This window comes from Corvus kubaryi, unplaced genomic scaffold (genome assembly GCF_017639235.1).
Source record: "Corvus kubaryi isolate FWS band 111438036 unplaced genomic scaffold, C.kubaryi_AGA036_p1.0 37382, whole genome shotgun sequence".
NCBI classification, from domain to species: domain Eukaryota; kingdom Metazoa; phylum Chordata; class Aves; order Passeriformes; family Corvidae; genus Corvus; species Corvus kubaryi.
In genome coordinates this window covers 4,926,365-4,946,149 of record NW_024581124.1, presented here as the reverse complement: position 1 = coordinate 4,946,149, position 19,785 = coordinate 4,926,365, and the positions used below count along the sequence as shown (strand labels likewise).

General features: G+C 43.3%; 1 protein-coding gene across 17 annotated transcripts in view; it reads right to left on the bottom strand.

Annotated features, from left to right (window-relative positions):
• The window catches only part of ATXN2 (ataxin 2), a 42,781-nt gene that overhangs the window by 719 nt on the left and 22,277 nt on the right, over positions 1–19,785 (bottom strand). For 10 of the 17 annotated variants that reach the window (XM_042035001.1, XM_042034995.1, XM_042035002.1 and 7 more), the window contains 10 exons: positions 19,166–19,473; positions 18,673–18,736; positions 18,402–18,554; positions 17,383–17,449; positions 15,256–15,440; positions 14,520–14,652; positions 10,328–10,381; positions 5,138–5,283; positions 4,247–4,474; positions 156–959 (listed from right to left, as the gene is read on the bottom strand). In XM_042035001.1, the coding sequence (XP_041890935.1) occupies positions 756–959; positions 4,247–4,474; positions 5,138–5,283; positions 10,328–10,381; positions 14,520–14,652; positions 15,256–15,440; positions 17,383–17,449; positions 18,402–18,554; positions 18,673–18,736; positions 19,166–19,473 (1,542 nt within the window). In that variant the 3' untranslated portion in view covers positions 156–755. Of the gene's footprint in view, positions 1–155; positions 960–4,246; positions 4,475–5,137; positions 5,284–10,327; positions 10,382–14,519; positions 14,653–15,255; positions 15,441–17,382; positions 17,450–18,401; positions 18,555–18,672; positions 18,737–19,165; positions 19,474–19,785 lie in introns of those variants that run through there. The other 7 variants (XM_042034991.1, XM_042034993.1, XM_042034992.1 and 4 more) reach the window with 7 other exon arrangements.

The window sequence follows — 19,785 nt, the reverse complement described above, 5'->3', positions numbered from 1 at the left end:
TGCTAGTAAAGTGGTCACAGGACAACTACTGAGCTCAACTTTCTTTTATTTTTCTTTTTTTTCCTCTTTTTTTTTTTTTTGCTTTTATTTTCTTAGAGAACAAAACAAAACCCTGCACATCAAGATGTCCTTGGGATGGTTTTGTTTTTTTTTTCCCCTTCCTAAGCCCTCAGAAAGCAGCTTTGTTCTGCTCACACATTCCCCAAGAAACATCAGGTAAAACTACATCACTACAGAAGTTCAGAGGCTGTTTGAACTCGAATAATCAAAGAAGCCTAAATAAGGTTAAATTTAAAGCGGAAAGAAGTCACACAACTCCTACTTTTCCCCCAAAGCAAAGCTGCAGAATGTTACTCTGAATTAAAGTTTAGATTTCAGTTGTCACTTTATCAGCAGCCCTACCCCCACACAACATTTCACTCCTGTGAAATCATCAAGATTTAATAAAACCTCCGATCATTATAAGCTACACACAGTCCATCCCCCACGGCAAATCCACGGCAACACCTGCAAAACTCAGTCCCACAGTGCCAGCGTCTCACACTTTTCCTTTTCTCTACTCCAGCTAGAGAAAAAGCAGAATATTCCCTGAATTAGGTACATCTCAGCAGCTAAACCTACGCTCCTCTAGGCTGCCAAAGCGCAGCTGCGAAATACAAGGACATCTTAAGGCTGGTTGGGTTTTTTTTGTCTTTTTTTTTTTTTTTTCCCCAAATCTGGTTTCTCCCAGTTGTTACTACTCCGACCTGGCTCAGTTAGGGTGCAGGTCTCCCGGGCACACACTCCTCACCTGAAGGGTGGGTCATATAGGGGAAATGTGTTGTTGTCGAGACTGGAATGGGCTGTAGTGCACTTTGAGCGAGGGCGGCTTGGGGACCACCGGGAGGCTGTGTCGTCATTAGCATCATTGGAGCATGGGCAGTTGGGTGAGAAGGAACCATTCCTGACTGTACATGAGCCTGAAACAAAGAGCTCTTTAGTATCATGGTCACAAGGAGGCAGCAACTCCTGGCCACATGACTGGCAAAAGTTTGCTCCGGCTGCAAATCCGGAGGGTTACTCTCCATTTTTTTTTTTTAAACTAGGTTAGGGGTTAAGGAAGAGGTTGTAACACACACAAAAAAAAAATAATAACAACAAAAAGGAAAAATAATAATTAAAAAAAGGGCTCAAGTCTTTACTGCTGGCTCTGAGTCACATTCTCAATTTTAGCCATTTTGCCAGCGTTAAATAGGGGGGTATTAAAAATAAAAAAAACAATTCAGCAACAAATCTTCCAAACATTTCTGTTAGTCACCTACATCAAAGCACTTCCTAGAGGGTACAGATAGGAACTTCACAGGCACTGGGAGTCTGGCATCCCTTCCCCAGCTCTCTCCTTGCACAACCCCACATTCTCTCCTGGCTCCCTGCCCTGGGAACCTCCCTGTCCTCTCCAGTGACCTGTGCCCACACAGTGCTCAGCCAAGTCCTTCTGACATGAGTGATTTCATCCCTTTACACTCTCAGGGCAGCTTTGTTCTGCTTCCAGTTCAGCTCATCGCAGTTCTTGTGTAATCTGAGCAATCAGGGCTAAATCTCAGTGGAAAAGGAGATTAATCCTTCCCATGGCTGATCACCTCTGGCAAACAAGTTCAGGAGCTTGGTGGGTTCTTTAGCTCAGAGCAGTTCATGTCTCTAGAGGTCATCCTTTTTTTTTTTTTCTATTTAAAAACCTGGCAAACATTAATTTCTTAAAAGCACAAAGGAACTCAGAGCTCTCAGTGGATTTCTCTTGGGGAAAAAAGCCCCAAAACGCCATCATTTGTACCTAAGGTTTGCTTTGTCCTTCTACCATATCCCAGAACTGCAGCCTCACAGGTCTCCCATGCCAGTAAAGACAGATAGCAGGTAGTGGCTAGAATTTTATTTCTTCAAGACAAAAAGGGTTACTTGACTCATCACAGACATTCCCCAAACTCTTTGATCAGACTTGCACGTGTTAGTAGCACCCCAGAAGCCTTTAAAGGCAGGAACTGCAATTCAAATCTCACTCTTGCTCTAAAAAACGTTTAGGAGATCAGGCTGTGGAACAGAAATACCTCCCAGGACTGGCTCCACGTTGACTTTGACAAACATGCTATTGTAGAAGCCATCATTATAAAGCAGCTATTCATAGAGCAGCTGGAGTCAATACACACAGTGGATAAAATTTTTCTGCTGTGGCTCAAACACTTTGCAAATTGGCAGCTGACAGCTCTCTGTAATGAATTTTAAAGTACTGGTTCTCAAGTGAGATATCTACCAGCTCAAGATTCATCTGATAACCTGAAGGGAAATTGGATTGATCCCCTGTGTTGGCCTAACTGAAATTCTTACCACGTGGTATTTCAGAATTGTGTTTAGAAGCTGGGAATGAGGCTGCTAAAAAACTATTAAATCCAGTGATTAGTTTCCCCACGATGGAATAATTACATGCATTTAAAATTTCTGACAGAACTGTAGTTATTCCTTCACTAGAGATTTTTGAGGGAACTACTTCATTAGGAAAGTCAATTAGTTTGGTGTAAATATCACAAGTTGCAGCTTTCATTCTAAAAAAATTACAGAAGAGACTGCACAAGTTAAAAATCAAGGGCAAGGCAGGCTTTGTCTGCGATTGCTAAAAATCCTGCCTGAGCAGCCATTTCTGACTCAAAGTTGCATCTGATTTGTTTAATTTGGTTAAGTGCTTGGCACACAGAAAGGAAGGCAATGGTCACATTCTGCTTCCCTGGCCTGGCCAGGGCACAATTCAGGCACAGCTTTACCCCTTGATGGCCTTCAAGCAAATATTTCATGTTTCAAATCACAGCACTGGACGTGCCACTAAGCCAAGACCCCTCTGAGAAACTCTAAACACAACCCAGGCATTGACAGCAGTGCCTTCACACCAGAGCAGAGCAGGAGTCTTGTTTCTGGCAGAAACCAGAGAAGGGGAGGACATGCCAAGATGCCACAGCAATTGTCAGCTTTGGCCATCCTCTCTTTATCCTCCCTCAAAAAAGCAGAGAAATCAAAAGCCTAAGAGAGAATCAAAAAGCTAAAAACTCAACATCAGTAAAAGGATTCCTAAAGAACTATTGATTTATTGACTTAACTGACTGTCCCAAGGACCAAAGCAAAGATTTTATCAGAATTCTGCAAGGGACTGGACACCTGTGAGATTAACATCCCTAATCACAGATAGTCACCTTATCCCAAACTACTGTTAACCTGTATGAGAAGGCAGAAGCCAGCCACCAAGTTCATGGTCTGAAGAAGAAATTGTGCAGAAAAATTACTGATTGAACTGCCTGTTCCTCGAGAAAGGACACTAAATCCAGGAGATTTAGTAAACATCAGAAAATCTCTGTCACACTGCTTTCCACGGAGCTCTTGATTAATCTATCATGTGCTTCCCTTCCCCAAATCCTTTTTCTCAGGGAGCTGACCACAAGAGAGCAGTTAAGAGAAGTGGGTTTCTGATTCTGAAGCAAAGACTGTTGTTTTAGGTTGCCAAACAATCTTTGGGGATCTTCAGCATAAGCAGTTCATTTAGAACCACACACACACACCCCACACACACACCGAGACTTCTTTCTGCAAGGATTGTCCTGCAGTCACCTTAACTCTCTCCTCTCTCCCTGCACTGCCTTGCTAATCCCAGGAAATCCTGTCATGTCCTTTTCTGGATGTATTTGTATAAATTTGTCTACGATGCAGAGCCTGAAACTGCCACCAAAAGCAGCAACTCAGCCTTTCTGCACTCAGCTCCCACCTCCAACCTTTCTGTATGCCAGCTCTTCCTGGGATCAGGCACCTGACTGAGCAGGGAACCTGTTTGACCAAGAAACAGCTTAAAAAGGGATTCAGCACATTTCAGCTGAATCATGTCCCCAGCCTGGTCTGCTCCACGGCCAAGCAGTTCTGTGAGCAGAGTGGTGGGGCAGGGACAAGGATGGGAGCCAGGAACTGGGAAGAGAGCTCAATTTATTTCAGTAGCAGTGCCAGCTTAAGATGTCTTCATTAAACTACAGTTGCAGATGCACTAGGTGTTGGAAGCTGAGGTCCAAATACACCTTGTCAAATTCTAAATAAAGGCAATGTACAGACAGAAACCTAAATAACAACAACAGGTAAGTCTGTGCTGAGAGGTGACAGATTGGCAATCACTTCAGCAGGCCCGACTGTCCTAACTTTGTGGCATTAAGACATTTAGTCTTGAAGGTTGTTAAACTGTGTTTACCTGGGGGACATGGGCCATGTGTGGCGGATTGGTATATGCAGGTTGAACATGGGAGGGATGAATGGTGAAGACTGTTTGTTGTGCTGTAGGAAAATTGTTTTGTGGAGACTGCGTGTTGGAGCCTGGCGTCATGGAAGGAGGGGTTGGAGCTAGACCTGCGTGGTAAATCGCCGACTGCTGCTGGGGGTTGGCCAGGTGCAGGGCCTGGGCAGCCTGGTGCTGGTGGTGCTGCAAGAAAACACAAGAGATCATTGAGGTTAGGGCTGAGGGATTACACACATGAAGGAGAAAGGAGTGGGAAACTGCTCTCAGTTCCAAATCTGTGTCTAAGGATGGCCACGCTTGTGTTCATGGGGAAACTCTACACAACCCCACCAGGCTCAGCTTCTGCTGGCAAACAGAACCCAGACTGCCAGGTAAACTGGTGCTGGGACTGCCTCACAGCTGCAGCCAGAGTTATTCCCAGGAGGGAGCTAAGGAATGCAGCACTATCCCCCAGGTAAAACCACGGAGAAGCTGGAGCTGGGACTGCCTCAGAGCTGCACCCAGAGTTATTCTCAGGAGGGAGCTAAGGAATGCAGCACTACCCCAAGGACCACTTTGTTTTCAACTGCTTTGACAAAATACAATCAAACACTTCTCAGCATTTATCTGCTATTTCCACTTCACTCATATGAAAGCACTGACACAATTATGATCCTTCCATAATCCTTAAATTGAAACATCCCCCATCCCATGTGACCAGGGAGAAATGAACAGTTGGACTCTGCTCCATCCTACCCTTTTTCCTCTCAAAGAAATCAATATATCAACATCAAGCACCAGTCAGCTGCAATCCCTTAAACGCAATTAAACACAATTTAAAGCTGCTCAGTCCCTGGGTTGTGTTACCTGCACGGGGCTTGGAGCAGGGTGGCTTCCAGCATGTTGGCTTTGCTGCTGGCCAGTTGGGGTGGCAGAAGGCTGAGGATGCGGAGGATGCGGATGCAGGGTAGCATTAGGGTGGGCATACTGCTGAGCAAGTGAGCCAGTGGAAACTAGGATGAAAAAGAGGAATATTTAACACCAGGTACAGGACGTGCACCTCTATCAAGTCACCATCTGCACTTGAAGATTTCACTACAACTCAAACACTCAGTAAATATATTCCCTCCCCCTTCTAAAAAAAAAAATAAAATATATATATATATATATGTATTTATCTTGCAAATAGCTGAGGATCTTACCTTGCTTTTGTGTAGTTTGGTTTGGCAGGAAAATCTATAAACAACCATAATTAGACAGTTCATCTTCCCTAACCTGACAATGTAACAGATACTACATAGAGAAAAGCAGTATTTCATCTTTTGTTTTGTCAAACAGACCAGTTTCAAAGATCAAATTTATAATTTTCATACAATTTAGGATTTCCTGAGATATACTTTTCAAAGGTGTTATGAGCCATTTTTATTTCCACCATCCAAAAAAAATTCTTTGGCCTTATACCTGGCTAACCTCACCATGCTACTCTTCTGGAAATTGCTCACAGAACAGTCAGAGGGAAGCACAAACTCTGCCTGTGTGCTCCAGAGTAAATAAACATCACAGCTGAGAAAACTGAGGCTGCTCGAGCATCAAATTTTTGCTGAAGCCACTTTCTTGGGCTAAAATAACCCATTTTGCCTCTGCCCTCGAGGCCAATCTGTTCTGGATCACCACCATCCTGTGAATTTCCCAACACTGCCACGGAATTCTTCATTCCTTGAAACAGTAGCAAATAAGGTACAAAATTCCCAAAAAGGAAGAAACTGAACAACAGAAAACTTTCACCCCAGTGAAGCCACATCTGTTGCTACAGCTGTGCCAGTCTCCAACAACAAACACCAAGTTCCTTCTTGGATCCTGCTCTGCCCCTGCTCCAAATGGGCCACACTAAATCCTATTTTTTTTTTAAATTTTTGAGGGAATCTAAGCAAGTATGAAAAGCCATAATGACAACGAGTCTTCCTTTAAACACAAAGCATGCAACAGGAAAGAAGGACTCTAAAAATGAGGATGTTTCCCCTATTTCTTTTAAGTCTTGTGCAACAAGCAGGCTGTGTTTGCAGCTACTCCTGTGTGTGACAACATGTGTTAATCCCTCTGATGTCACAGCCCACAAGATCAAGGAGAGTTTTGCTGACTACAGTGCTAAAAAAGCAAACAGCCAAAGAAAACTATCAACCTGCTCCTCAATATTTCCTTTGACTGTTCCTTATTTGTTTTGGTGCACTCTGAAGTTAATTACTGATGAGTATCTAGCAGGTCATAGGGTTTTTTTAATGGGGTTGGTATTATATGAGAACTTGATTGCCACTGCAGTTTTCCTCCAGTCTGGTTTGCTATAAACCTGACAAATCCAAGTTCTACCACGTTCCAACTCACCAGAATACAGTGAGCCAGGATCTTTTTGCCTGATTGAGGTTTTTCTCCCCCGTACAGGTTCCTGCTTTAGAAAATAACTGCCTGCCACATTTAACCTAATCCCTGGCAAGCTCCATTAAATCTTCACTGAGCAAATGGCCTCGCAGTGATGAGCAGTTTCAGGCTATTAATGCAGATGAACTAAATTCCTGCAGCCTGGAGTTGATCCTAACGTTCTTATCCATGTGTGCAAGCACAGTTGTACACTCTGAGTCTTTCTGACTGAGGGGAGGGTTTCAAAACCACCTCAATGTTTCCTAAGCTCACTGTCAAAACCAGCAGGATCTTCTGCCACAGCGTTTTGTTACGCTTTAAATCCAAGTTTTTGGGGGCTTTTTTGTATCACTACTAAAATGTATTTTGCAGCAGCATCCTACTTGACTTTCAGACATTCCTCCTCTGAAAACATCAAAATTATCAATGGCAACACTGATCATTTTTACAGTACCAAGTTTATGGCTTTCTACAGGAGGAAAACTTCTCAGCCTCATTATTGTACACACTCTGAAGAAGGTCAGAAGTTATTATCTTTGTCAAAGTAATAGAAATAAATGGAAGGAGGGATCACTTGCTTGCCAAAGGGCACGTGAGACCTGCAATCCTCCCAGTGCCTCAGCCACAGAGCTGGCAAGCCTGACTACAAATTAACTCCAACTCCATTCAAGAGGCTTTAAAATGTATATGAAATTTAATTCCAAGTTGTAAGATATTCAAGGCTTCCCACATCACTTGTTAAGAGCCCCCAAAATAACGTGGGACTCCCTTAAACCATTTGTGCAATTCATTTTTGGTCCTTTATGGCCTAGAGAATAATAAACTCAGTTATTCTGAAGCAGATATTTCTACACTAAAACTTCACAATAAGGAATTTCTCTCTTTAGACACCAGTAAAACCAAGGAATAGCACCCTAAAGAATAGATATAAAGCAGGGGGAGGATCAAGTTTTTGTCATAATGGCAGCTCTTCCAAAACCACCTAATATTTTATCCATAGCTTTGGATTTGAAGCACTGGATTTTTTTATACTGAAGAATATTTATTTCTCTAGTTTCTCCTCTCCTTCATTTTGTCTTTAACAGATTACCCTAATGACCAAACTTGTAGAGCTTAAAATCACTTCAGATGCTGCTGCAAATTACGTTTTAATAGTAATATTAAAAGTGCCTTTCAAAAAATGTTATCTGGGCACTTCTCTGCATCCTGGCCAGTCCCTGCACACAAACCAAGAACAACTCAGCAGGTCTGAAATGCATTCCCAGTTCAAAACCAGAGTTCAGACTCCAACTCCAGCAGTGTAAATGGTTTCTCATGTTTAGTTAGTGCAAGTAATTCCTGCCAAGCCAATGAAATCTCTGAGACCAGCAGGATTGTCAAAGGAATCTTGTAAAAATCATGAAAAATTCACCTGCTCAGCCAGAACTAAAACACTGTCCCTGGGATTTTTTAAAGGAATTTCTGCCTGGTCATCAAAACAGCTCACTACACAAATTAACAGCAAATAAGACAAGACAGGAGGTGAAAAAAACCAACCAAAACCCATTATCCAACATTTTCCCCCAACTGTCAGTATTTTGGACATTTTCTAAATGGCCACCTATTATCTGAGAACGTGCCAAGAAAGCTCTAGGAAAGGACACATCTTGCTGCAAGTCACCTCAGCTCATTCCAGCACAAATACACTGGGCTTCTCACCTTTTAGGCCTTAAATTCCTCTGCCTGGGCTAACCTGCTTCACTTCTGCATCTTTCTAACCAAATTGGTTCTAACGTGAAATATTTCACTGCACTGACCTGGCAGGGACATGAGGGAGGGAAGCGACTCAATCACAGAATGGGAAAAAAACATCACATGGATTGAATTACTGAATTCAACTCTACAGAACTGCACCCCATTTCTCTGAGAGCAAACAAGAAGTAGTCAGCCACAGAACCCACAGAAGGAGATGAAATCAAAAGAGGTCACAGCAGCAGAGATCAAGCAGAACTCCCAGCTACAAGGGAATATGTGAAACCACATCGTGTCATTTTGTAATTTTGTCTTTTCCCTGGAATTTCAATGGTGCCAATGGTGGTCAGCATTGGTCATAGTCCAAAGATGCACTGAAGAGCCTATTTTCAAGAACTGACCAGTGAACAAACTTCAGAACTATTGCCAGAGCCAGTAAGATGGTGAGGATAACTACATTTAAAAGACCTGAATGGTAGGAAGCAAAGAAATAGCAAATGTTTCTTTCATCACACAAACATTTCAAGAACTCATTTTACACAGGTAGAGTGGACTCCAAAGATAATCCAAGAAAGGAACGAGGTTATTAAAGAGATTTCAGTGCACCAAACCAAGAGGCATGAACACAGCACAGCTCAGCATCCTACAGCCCCTGCTCAGGCAGAACCAATCTGGTACAAGAAACACAGCAAGTCTGCTCCAGAGGAGATTTTTGGAGAACAAATGGTTTTTCTCACATCCCTCTTTCATGAGCTAATGCAGGAAAAAAAAAAAAAAAAAACAAACACCAAAACCCAGGAGAGTGCCTGGCATGAGCTGCACGGACTTGCAGACAGACACAGCAACGAGTGCCACGGCAGGACAGCAGCAAGAACAGAAACAGCCTGAAACCACAATTCCTCCTTTCCCATGTCTTGGGTGAGAGTTCATCCTGCAACCACCCCTCTCAAACCTCAGCTTCCTCAAAGCAGCTGCTGAACACCAGCAGACAAGGCAGTATTTTGCAGTTCTCTGCCTTTCCCAGTAAGTGTGGACGAGCTGGATCAGGCTGCTGTGTCCAGAGAGCACCAGTCCCTCTCCTCTACAGTGATGCTGGGCACCAGCACAGCCCCACCTGAGCCAGGGAATGGAACTGATAAAGTTCACCTGCCAAGGAGCCCTTATCTCATCCCTGCCATACAATCATGAGCACAAGTTGTTCCCAGCACTCCTGCAGCAGCAGCTCTACAGAAAACTTCCTCCACCTCAGCTGCAACTCAAGTTATTTCCTCCCAGGGGCTCAGAACTCGAGCCACAGCTTTTTAAAGGGATGAGGCCCAGGTTACTTCTCCTTTTAGGAAGCTGGTAACTTGACAAGGTTTAAAAATCCTGTTTGGCTCATGGAAGGGAGCAATGCAGCGCCCCCAGGTTTAAGCAGAGGCTACAGAATTACAGAGTGGTTTGGGTGGGAAGGGACCTTCAAGATAATTTTGTTCCACTCCCTGCCATGGGCAGGGACACCTTCCACCAGCCCAGGCTGCTCCAAGCCCCGTCCAACCTGGCCTTGGACAGTTCCAGGGATGGGGCAGCCACAGCTGCTCTGGCCACCCTGTGCCAGGGCCTTCCCACCCTCACAGGGAAGGATTTCTTAGAGCCCACTTCTGGCTGCAGATGAAAAGACTGGGTAGTGAAGTCAGAGATTATTCTATACTCAAAATAAATTTATGAAGAATTGACAACTCAGCTTCCTGTGATCATATAAATCTGTCCCAAAGCTCCATCCCCTGCCCACTGAGAGGAACCTTCCTGCGTTTTCCACATCCTGGTTTGGTGCAAGGAAACTTGTTCCCTCAACACGTCCCATTCCTTTAACATGTGGTTCTTTAGAAAGTGCTTTTCTGTACAATCAAAATTAGTACAAAAAACCCAACTCACTGGCAAAGTAGAAAGAAGGGCCTGTCTCCTTGCTGTATGGTATTTTGGGACATGCTGAATTTGGGAAATAGAAAGGTAAATTAGCCTCTTGCCACGTGCATACTTCCCACCTTCTGGAAAGGTCAGTGTCAGTTTTAATTTTTTTAAAATTTTTTTTGAAGACTCTAGAACCATGCAGATATTTTTATTTACTCAGCTGCTATTAGAGCTAGATATTTTGTTTTACAAATGAGTCGAGATGAAACACAAGTCTCAAGTAAGCTTTCCTGCTTAACTGCGACACTGAGGTCTTGCAGTTCTTAATTAACAAAAAAAGAAACTTTATGTCAATTCATGGTCTATTACTGTTCACTGCAACAAGAAGGTTAAAATACAATTACACTAGAGCAGAAACTGGCCCCTTGCTTTTTCAGCTATGGCACTGCCATTCTGAACAGTTCCAAGACACCTTTGGTGACTGGTTCACTCTTAGTCCCTGGAGAATCCTCTGAGGTTTATATTATATCCACCATTGTACTATCAGGGGAATAGAATTTACTCTACTGCTGAGACAGAAACCAGATAAAGTTAGAGACAACACCAGACCAGTAAAACATATGCAGAAGGGGAAAGGGGAAGGGAGAACAGGGACAGGAATGAGAGCACAAAAAACAGGAAACGCATCTGTGCAAAACCAAGGTCTGGTTTTACACAAGTTCTTAAACACAAAAGTTAAGTTTTTCAAAGGACTCCAGATATCAGGAAACAATTCAGCCACATGGAAAACTACCACAAGTTCATTGTCACAGGAATGGACAGATCCACCCTCTACTCGGGAACCAAATTTTCTACCAGCAGCAGAAGCCTGGTCTGGGCTTTGTGTGACACAGGAGCCAAACTGGGACTGTGGCCAGCAAACTCCAGCAGCCCAAGGACAGGGACCGGGAGGCCACCCCGAGCCAGCAGCTGCCAGACAGACACAGAACCTTCTGAACCCAAGGTGCAGCTGAGCAGGGGAAGGACGACACCTCCAGGTCAGCTGTGTGGCAGGTAAGGGTGTCACATTTCAAACTCTCCTGGACAGGGACGGCTCCACAGCTGAAGTGTCAGAGACATTGTTATCATCTGGCTGGGAAGAAAGTTGTTTGGACATTGTCCTTCCCCATTGTGAGGGGAAAACCCCAGTGATCTGAACACTCCTCTGTCCTGTGTTTAGCTGGGGTTACTGGGACCACGCAGCTCTGCTTCTCTGTCTTGTCAACAGCGGGGTTGTGACACAGTGAACTGGCAAGGAAATCCCAGAAGTGCAGGAATATCCCATTAAACAGCATTAGACAAAAGTACTTTTCTTTAAAATGGAAGAGTGCTTATTAGGTCACTGCATGTATTTTGGATTCAGCTATCTCTTCACAAGACAGGAAGGAAAACAACCCCAAACTTTTGGCAGTGAGGGTGGTTCCCTTAAATCGACAGGAATTTCTTCGCTGCCAGGCTGTTACTATTTGCCACAGACTTTCAACTCGTCCCAAACCATTAGTGAAGGTGCAGTTTCAGATCTTACCAGAAAACATTTCACACCTTAGGAATACTTGATAAGCAGTTTCCCCCCAACCCCCAGGTCTCAGCACAGTAGTTCTTGCAGACATCTTCTCTCTACCACATATGCAGGAGAAAAACTGAGTGAATTTTGCAGGAATAACTCAAAGTAAGCACCAGTACCTTGAAGAGTAAAAGGGCAGCATGGCCCACTGAATCCTGATATCAGTGCTAAAAATAAGTAATAATGTATTTTTTAAAAAATCAGATAGCAATTTTAAAGAGCCAAAAGGGAAATTGTTTGAGCAAAATCAAAAGCAGCAGCGGTGGTTGTTTCTCAGAAAGTTGTTATTCTGTACTTTCAAATTATTTTTAAGGGAGGACCAGAATCAAAGTGCACAGGTATATTTAGTTCAAATGTGGGTAAACTTAAGATTCCCAAAAGACAGAACATAAGTTATGGATATTTCCTTATAGTCACTCAGTCAGATGTGCACAATTCCAACATGATGTTCTTTAGCAATGGGCTCCACGAGCAGCTCAGATTGGTCACCTCTGGCATTCCTGCCTTTTCCCACATATGGATAAATGGAAGCTGAAGTGGACACGTTACAGCTGGACACACTTTGAGGAAGCACAGTCCATCTGGGCCAGGTCTTCAAGCACTCAGCACATGGAAGACTTGCAAAAATGCGAATTGAGAGGGTGCTGCAGAACATCAGGAATCATTGCATGTGTCACTGTCACCTTGGAAGGTGAAGGGTACCTTTGAGACAGTCACGTTCACTAAACACGTCTGCACAGGGGCAAGAACACACCCTTAAAAAAGGTCTATCACATGGAGTTCATGATCCTCTTGGGTTGAATGGTTTCAGTAACAAAAATTTCAAGCACTCCATCATTTACTGGAAGGTGGGAGAATATTTAGAAGAGTCACCAAGTAGCTACTTGAAAGAACACAGGAGGACAGGCCATTTCTGTTAAATTAGGTGCTCTTGGGAAAGTAATATTTAATTACATGGCAGGAAATACCAAAGAATTCTCAAGTTTGACCCAACTTAGTTGTTTGCACTGGCAGGTAGTCACATATCTACAACATACAAGCTGCAAAACCAACACAAAATGAGATCTAACAGTTGTAAGTCAGAATATCAGTGAAAAAAACTATACAGACATCTGATCAAAGCCAAGCAAGGCAATGGGCTTGTACTTCAACACTGCAAAACCCACTGATTACAGAAGATAAGGATGGTGAACAATGGGAAATTGCTAGGAAGTCACATGCAACCATTCTGAATCAAATCTCAGATTATCTCATGTTTGGTTTTATTTTAATTAGAATTTGAGGGGAGGGTTTTCACCAATAAAGGTCTGAAAGCCTTTGATCGTTCACTTTATCGGAATTCTATTTAATCTAACGAAAAAGCAAACAGAAGATCTGTTTACATGGACACCTCAAGCACAAGAGTTGAAAAGATCAAAGTAATACAATTAGCAAAGACCTGTGAGAGAAAGATTAATCTCTACAAGTAACTTCCATTTCAGCTTCAGCACAAATGAGCTCAAATGCTCTTCCTCTGAGCATCAAAAAAGGTTATTTTTGTTTCTTAACTCTGTTACCAAACCACTCCAGAGATCTGTCAGGATGTTTTCAGACGGGTAAGACACCTCTTAAAATCAGAATTAATTTCCCACTAAACTCCAGATTCTCTGTAAGTTTTCATGACACATCATGGACTTCCATTAAGTAGCAGTGTAAAACTAAGCACCCGAAAACATACAAAGATGTCTAAAGGTACAGAAAATCTTTTATTAGAATCTAAGTCAATAATATACGTGACCCAATAAAACTTTTCCTCAGATGCTATAACAAGTATTGAAATGCCATGTTTTCAAGAGACCATCTGCTGTTTTGACATTTTATGACAATTTCCAAGCCTTAAACAACCTTGACTCTACCTCTTTCAATAGCATGTTTTGCAGTGAGCTTTTTTTCCTCCAAATTGGGCCTTGATTTATCATACATTTATAATGCTTTAGAAGTTCTTGAACATTTTACTTTTGTCACAAGGTAACCCACATTTTCAGCACTTCACTGTAAGTGAAAAATGCCCATCTGATAATGCTAGAGACTAATTGTCCAAGTCAGAGCAATACATGAGCTGTTCCATATACTTATTCTTGACTTACCAAAAGAGAAAGGTAAGCAACACATGGTTTATTTTGCTTAAACAGCAGTGTTCATACTGTTAATAATGCCAGTAGTATCATAAAGACAGCATTTCACTAGTTGCCAGAACTAAAGTCAAGTTTGAAACTGAGGTCATAACCTTGCAATAAAACAAGTACTAATTATAATCAAGGAACAAACAAGGGATGATGTATCAAGAGCATCAAGAGAACTTGAACAAACTTCTTTCAGCAGATATTCTTTAGCAGCTCCCAGGTTGAAATCTCATCTTGGTCACTGGCATCCTACCGAAATCAGCACACTTGAGTTTTCATTTGAACCAGGCTGGCTCAGTTTTCAATGCTCTGCTCATCATCATCATCATCATCTTATGAAATATAAACCACATCTACTGAACGATACCCACGTTTGAAGGCTGAGATTAAATACATCCCCTGCACAAAGTAAGGACTTAAAAAGTTACATATAACACAAAACGTTTCCTACCATACATAGCATGTGTCTGTTCATGCGCACCGTACTGTGTTGCAGAGGAAGATACTAAACCCGGCTGTGCGTGTGCTGGTGGGGCCATCATCCTAGCGTTGCCCTGTATTACAGGGCTATAAACATGAGGATGCTGCAGGCAGAACAAAGGAAAAACCACATGGTTAATTGGGGAATTACTCCAAAGAAACTCGTGTCACCTAAATAGTCGTGATTGATACAGCGGCGGCTCGGCCTTGCTCAAACGGAGAGAGAGCTGAGGATTTCACACTGTCGTGATTGTCCCCACTGTTTCCAAAATTTAAGGGCTAAAATCTGACAGAAAACATTGGCATATCCAATTTTTGCCACTCCAATAATGCACTAAGCTTATATGTTTATCCAATTACACTTGTGGATTTAACAGCCTTTGAAGTAAGAGCAGTCCACCAAGTAAGTTATTTTTAGAACGCTTAACCAGGAGATGTGCTGGCCATGACCTAAAGAAATTCTTCAAAGAGCTAAAAAAACCTTATCAATAATAAATGCCAACTTCTAAACTGACCTTAAAATTCGTTAAGACCTTAAAATTCATTAGGACCTTAAAATTTGTTACAGGCTTTGAAGCACATTCCAAGATCACCACGTGTGCTCCAGAACACAGAAACTCTTCAGAGTGACTTAGGACTGGACACAAGGTCTGAGCCACCTCATTATTTGTGCTTGGATTGATCAGGAGCATTGAAAGGACTCTTACCTGAGATTGGTAGTGTGGCACATGCTGCACAAGAGGCTGATTAGGAAACTGTTGGGGGCTATATGCAACATATTGTGTAGAGTAAGCAGGTGGAGTAGCTACAATTGGAGGGCCTGCTGCTGAGGCAGGATGCATCATGGTGCTCTGGTGGTGTTGGTCTTGCCGCTGCTGGGGCATATTTGGTACTGGAAAACAAAGATTGCCTCACGTTAGAAACACAGGGCAAAGAACTGTGATCTTCCTGAAAGGTTCTACATTATAATAATGTTACTGGGACCACGTGGAACATCCTCACCCCACAGCTTTAACCATGGGTTAGAGCTCTGTCAGAAAGGAACAGTGTGAAGAAGAGTTTCTCCAAGAAACATATGATATCCACAGCAACAAACCCAGCCCTGCCTTTCTTGTGAAGGAATAAAGGTGGAGGGAGAGAAAGACTGACAAGAATCAGAAATGGAAGAGAAAGGTTGTATCAGGACATCTACATTAACCAATTAATCCTGTCCCCTTCAAAAGGTTTAATTCACCCTCTGTGGGAACTACTTGGCCACTGTTCATCAGCTGGAAATCTGAGTGTTTATGTTAAAATGGCTTGTGTTTGTGGCTGAGGAGAGCACAATAAAGGTCTCCATGCAGCCACAACTCAAGGTATTCACATCTTTTGAGCTCCCTGCTACCCCTCAGGGCAGCAGAAAGCAACTTTTAGGTCATAGGCAACATTGAGGGAGACAAAACCTATAAAAAGAGGAGTAGGAATAATTAAGAGGGAAGAAAGACGAAAAGAGCAGAGCAATGTGGGATCACCTGAGCTCTCCTGGGGAGTTGACCACTCAACTGACTTGGAACAAACTAATTCAGCCTACAAAGCACGGGCATGGGAGCTCCAGGAGGGCTCCAGGAGGGCTCCAGCTTCCTGTAGTCAGGCTGCAACTATTAACTGAGCTACCTTAAGCACCTGCAAGCTCCACTGCAGGGGCAATGTCCCAAATCCCTTAGGGAGAGGAGAGGGAAATGTTGAAAACATCAGTAAATTCACTCAGTGATTGTGTTTACACTGCAAATCAACAACAAAAAGAAGTAAATACAGGAGGCAACTTCAACAGTGTAAAGGCACAGAGCTGTAACCCAGGCAGCTCCCTCAGGGCTGTGCTGCACACAGATGGATTTGGAGAAAATATTGGAACTTAAAAAGGAATTCAGAATTGGAACTGCCTCACCCGTCGAGTGAGTACTCAGCAATGTATTTCTGATTAAAACAGTGTTACCAAGCAGAAGATTTCAGGGGTGAGGCCACAGTGAAGTTACTGTGTTTGACCACACAAATACATTGCAGCTTTTTGTCTCCCCTAGGTTGATAAAGGCCATTTGTTTGTTTCTAAACAGCAGGAAACAATTTCCTCCTGCAGTGACTGGAGCTGCAGTGGTGTTCTTGTCCTGCAGCACTGGCTGCCACTGCAGAAGCATTCACTGGGCACAGCTACAGCGTTCCCTGGACACAAGAACAAGAGCAGCACTTGCTGCTCCCTCAATGCCCTGCCCAGCACAGGGAGCATCTCACCACCCACTGTGGCTCCACAGCCACGGGTGTCACTTGAACACGTGGCATTGTCATTGTTAGTCCAGCTGTTCAGTCACTGGGGCAGCAGGAATGAAAAAGAACAAACTGGAACCAGCTTTTTCCAGAAGAGCAGCAGAGCAAAGTCTTCCTGAAGAAATAGTGACTCTGCATGTTGACAAAACCCCCCTCTATTAAAGCACCGATGAGGGCACTGCTGCAAACCAGTAAAGAAAACCAGTAGAGAAGCCCCCTTTAAAAAAAATCTGTAATTTTTATGAAATATAGGAAATGATCAGCTTATCCTAATGCTCCAAGTAACAGAGACGTTTTCCTGTTTGTCAAACCAGATTCCAATCCGAGCAACCCCCCATTACTCAAACCTGGCATGTTTTGGCTGAATTAGTTTATCTATAAATCCATTAGTATTTCCACTTACTTCCCTTTATTAAAAATAGCATTTAAAATATTGATCGAAAACCAAATTACCACAGATTAGAAAACACACAAACATTTGTCATTTAGCCATGCTGCATGCAGACTGAGAACCAAACAGGCAGTATTATTCTCACCTTTACCTGCTCTATATGTCTTGGCTTGGTTCACTGGCATGGGCGTCATGGGAATAGGATACAAAGGCTGAAACAGAACAAGTTGAAGGTGTGATATTCCTTTAAAAACTCAGTGTGAGCTGGGGTGGGGGCCCCACTCAGCTTTGATGTGCTTCCCTCTGCTCTGTTACATGGTTTAGTGAACTCTGCCTAACCTATGAGATTTTCTTGGATCAGTGTCATCGAGTCTGCACGGACACTCAACTAAGACCAGATGGTTGGCAACAACCAGCCCAGGAACGCTACTGCTGCTACTGCAGGCACTGGGCTCAACCTGACAGCCTCTCAACAGCTTTTTGGTATAAAGCTGAGTCAGGGGAGGGTTAGGCTGGGTATCAGGGAAAGGCTCTTCTCCCAGAGGAAGCACTGCCCAGGCTCCCCAGGGAATGGGCACGGCCCCAAGGCTGCCAGAGCTCCAGGAGCGTTGGGACAGCGCTGCCAGGGATGCCCAGGGTGGGATTGTTGGGGTGTCTGTGCAGGGCCGGGGGTTGGGGCTGATGATCCTTGTGGGTCCCTTCCAACTCAGGATATTCCATGGTTCTATGATAATGGAGCTAGATTTGAAATCCCAGTGATCCCTACAACAACCAGGAACCAGTGGGACACAGCTGGAAACAAAGAAACACTTGCTTAACATTTAAAGAGAGTGAGACTATGCTTGCAGGATCAGGGAGGAAACCTGCACATATCAACCATAAATACAGGCTGCTGGCATTTACAAGTGTTTGGGACTATTTGAACATCCAGACTGAGGGAGCACTGGGAAAAGTCAGTATTTACACAGCTAAAACTTCACAACAATATGATTTACATTTACAAGAGCAATACAAGCTGTATTATTTCAGTTTTAACTCAGAGCTCCCAAGCTGAGACAAGCTGATCTTTAAGGTCTTTCCCGACCCGACCCATTCTGTGATTCTTAAGTCTCCTGAGCTTCCTGAGGATCTCTGTGCAGCGTTGAGGAGTTTGCAGCACTTTACCTGCACGCCTGGACTCACTGGAACCGGGTACATCATATTTGGTGCAAAACAAACAGGCTGAGTGTACACGGGGGTTGGCTGCTGATGCCCCACCATGGAGGGGCTGGGCTGAGCTTGAGGACGAGGGGAGGTTGGTGTAGTAGAAGGTTTCGGCTACAAACAGAGGTGAGCAATGGATATGGCAGGGTTAGTTTGAGCATCCTCCAAGGAAAAGGTTGGCTTATAAAGATCTACTCAAAGGCACTGTTTTCAACAGCATCAAATCACTTACTTGAGCAAAAGATCGAGGGTTGAACTCTTTAGCATTAGGATTAAGTGTTGATTTTCTAACTTGCCTAAACACAAAGAACAAAAAATTTAGTCGGGCATTATTCTTTTACAAGTGTATCTGCAATTAATAATTTAAGAAACACCTCATTTCTATCTGTGAGTCAGATTTCTGAGAAGTGAAATACCTCATGGCATGCAAAAAGCCACTCTCATTGAGGGACTCTTACTACAACTACCCATGAATGTTTTCCAGTTGATACCACAGCTCACGTGAGCCAGGAAAACATTGAAATAAGCTTTTAGATGTGAAGCAGACATCAAAAGGACCAGAGCTCTGCACTGAATCAGGAGATGACTTTCAGGGCAGTCCTTTCACCTGTTGTTCCTCCTGTGTAACAGCACTCACAGTCAGGAACGTGTCACCCAGTCATGACTTCTACACAAGGCCTGATGTTAATAAAGATGTGCTTATTCCAAAATGCAAAATTACTCACTCTGAAGTATCCTTCTTCTCCTCTTTATCCTCTTTATCTTGTTTACTTCCAGGCCCGGATGTCTGTACACCTTGGGAAGTCACCTCAGGCCCTCGCTTTTGCTCAGAGCTGTTACTTATGGAAGGAGAAATACTGGGACTATTGGGTTTGCTACTGCCACCATTGGAGTTGGTGTTACTGCCAGCTTCTATGATAGATTCTTTAGGGGTGGACTCTGTTTTTTCTTTAACTACATCTCTTGATTTTTCACCTTCTCGGGTTTTGTTTAGCAGCTGATCCACTGCATCTGAAGAGGAACTGGACTGTAACTGAAAAAACCCAAGGGATATATTCAGTAAATTGATACAAAACTCCAAAGAGACCACCTAATGCTGTCACAGACACAGATTAAAACACAGTCCCACAGGCCTCAATCATCTGGAAATGACCTTTTAAAACACACATTTCCATTTCTACTAGAAAAGAAATCCATGAACACTGTTTAAGCTGGCACTGTGTAAGGAGCTGTTCAGCCACTCAGCTGACCTGTATGTTGATTAGGGAGTGACAGGAAAGCTTCAGACAACCCTCTGAACTCATCCCCTGAGTGATTTAACAGCACCACTTGAAAAGCTAACCTG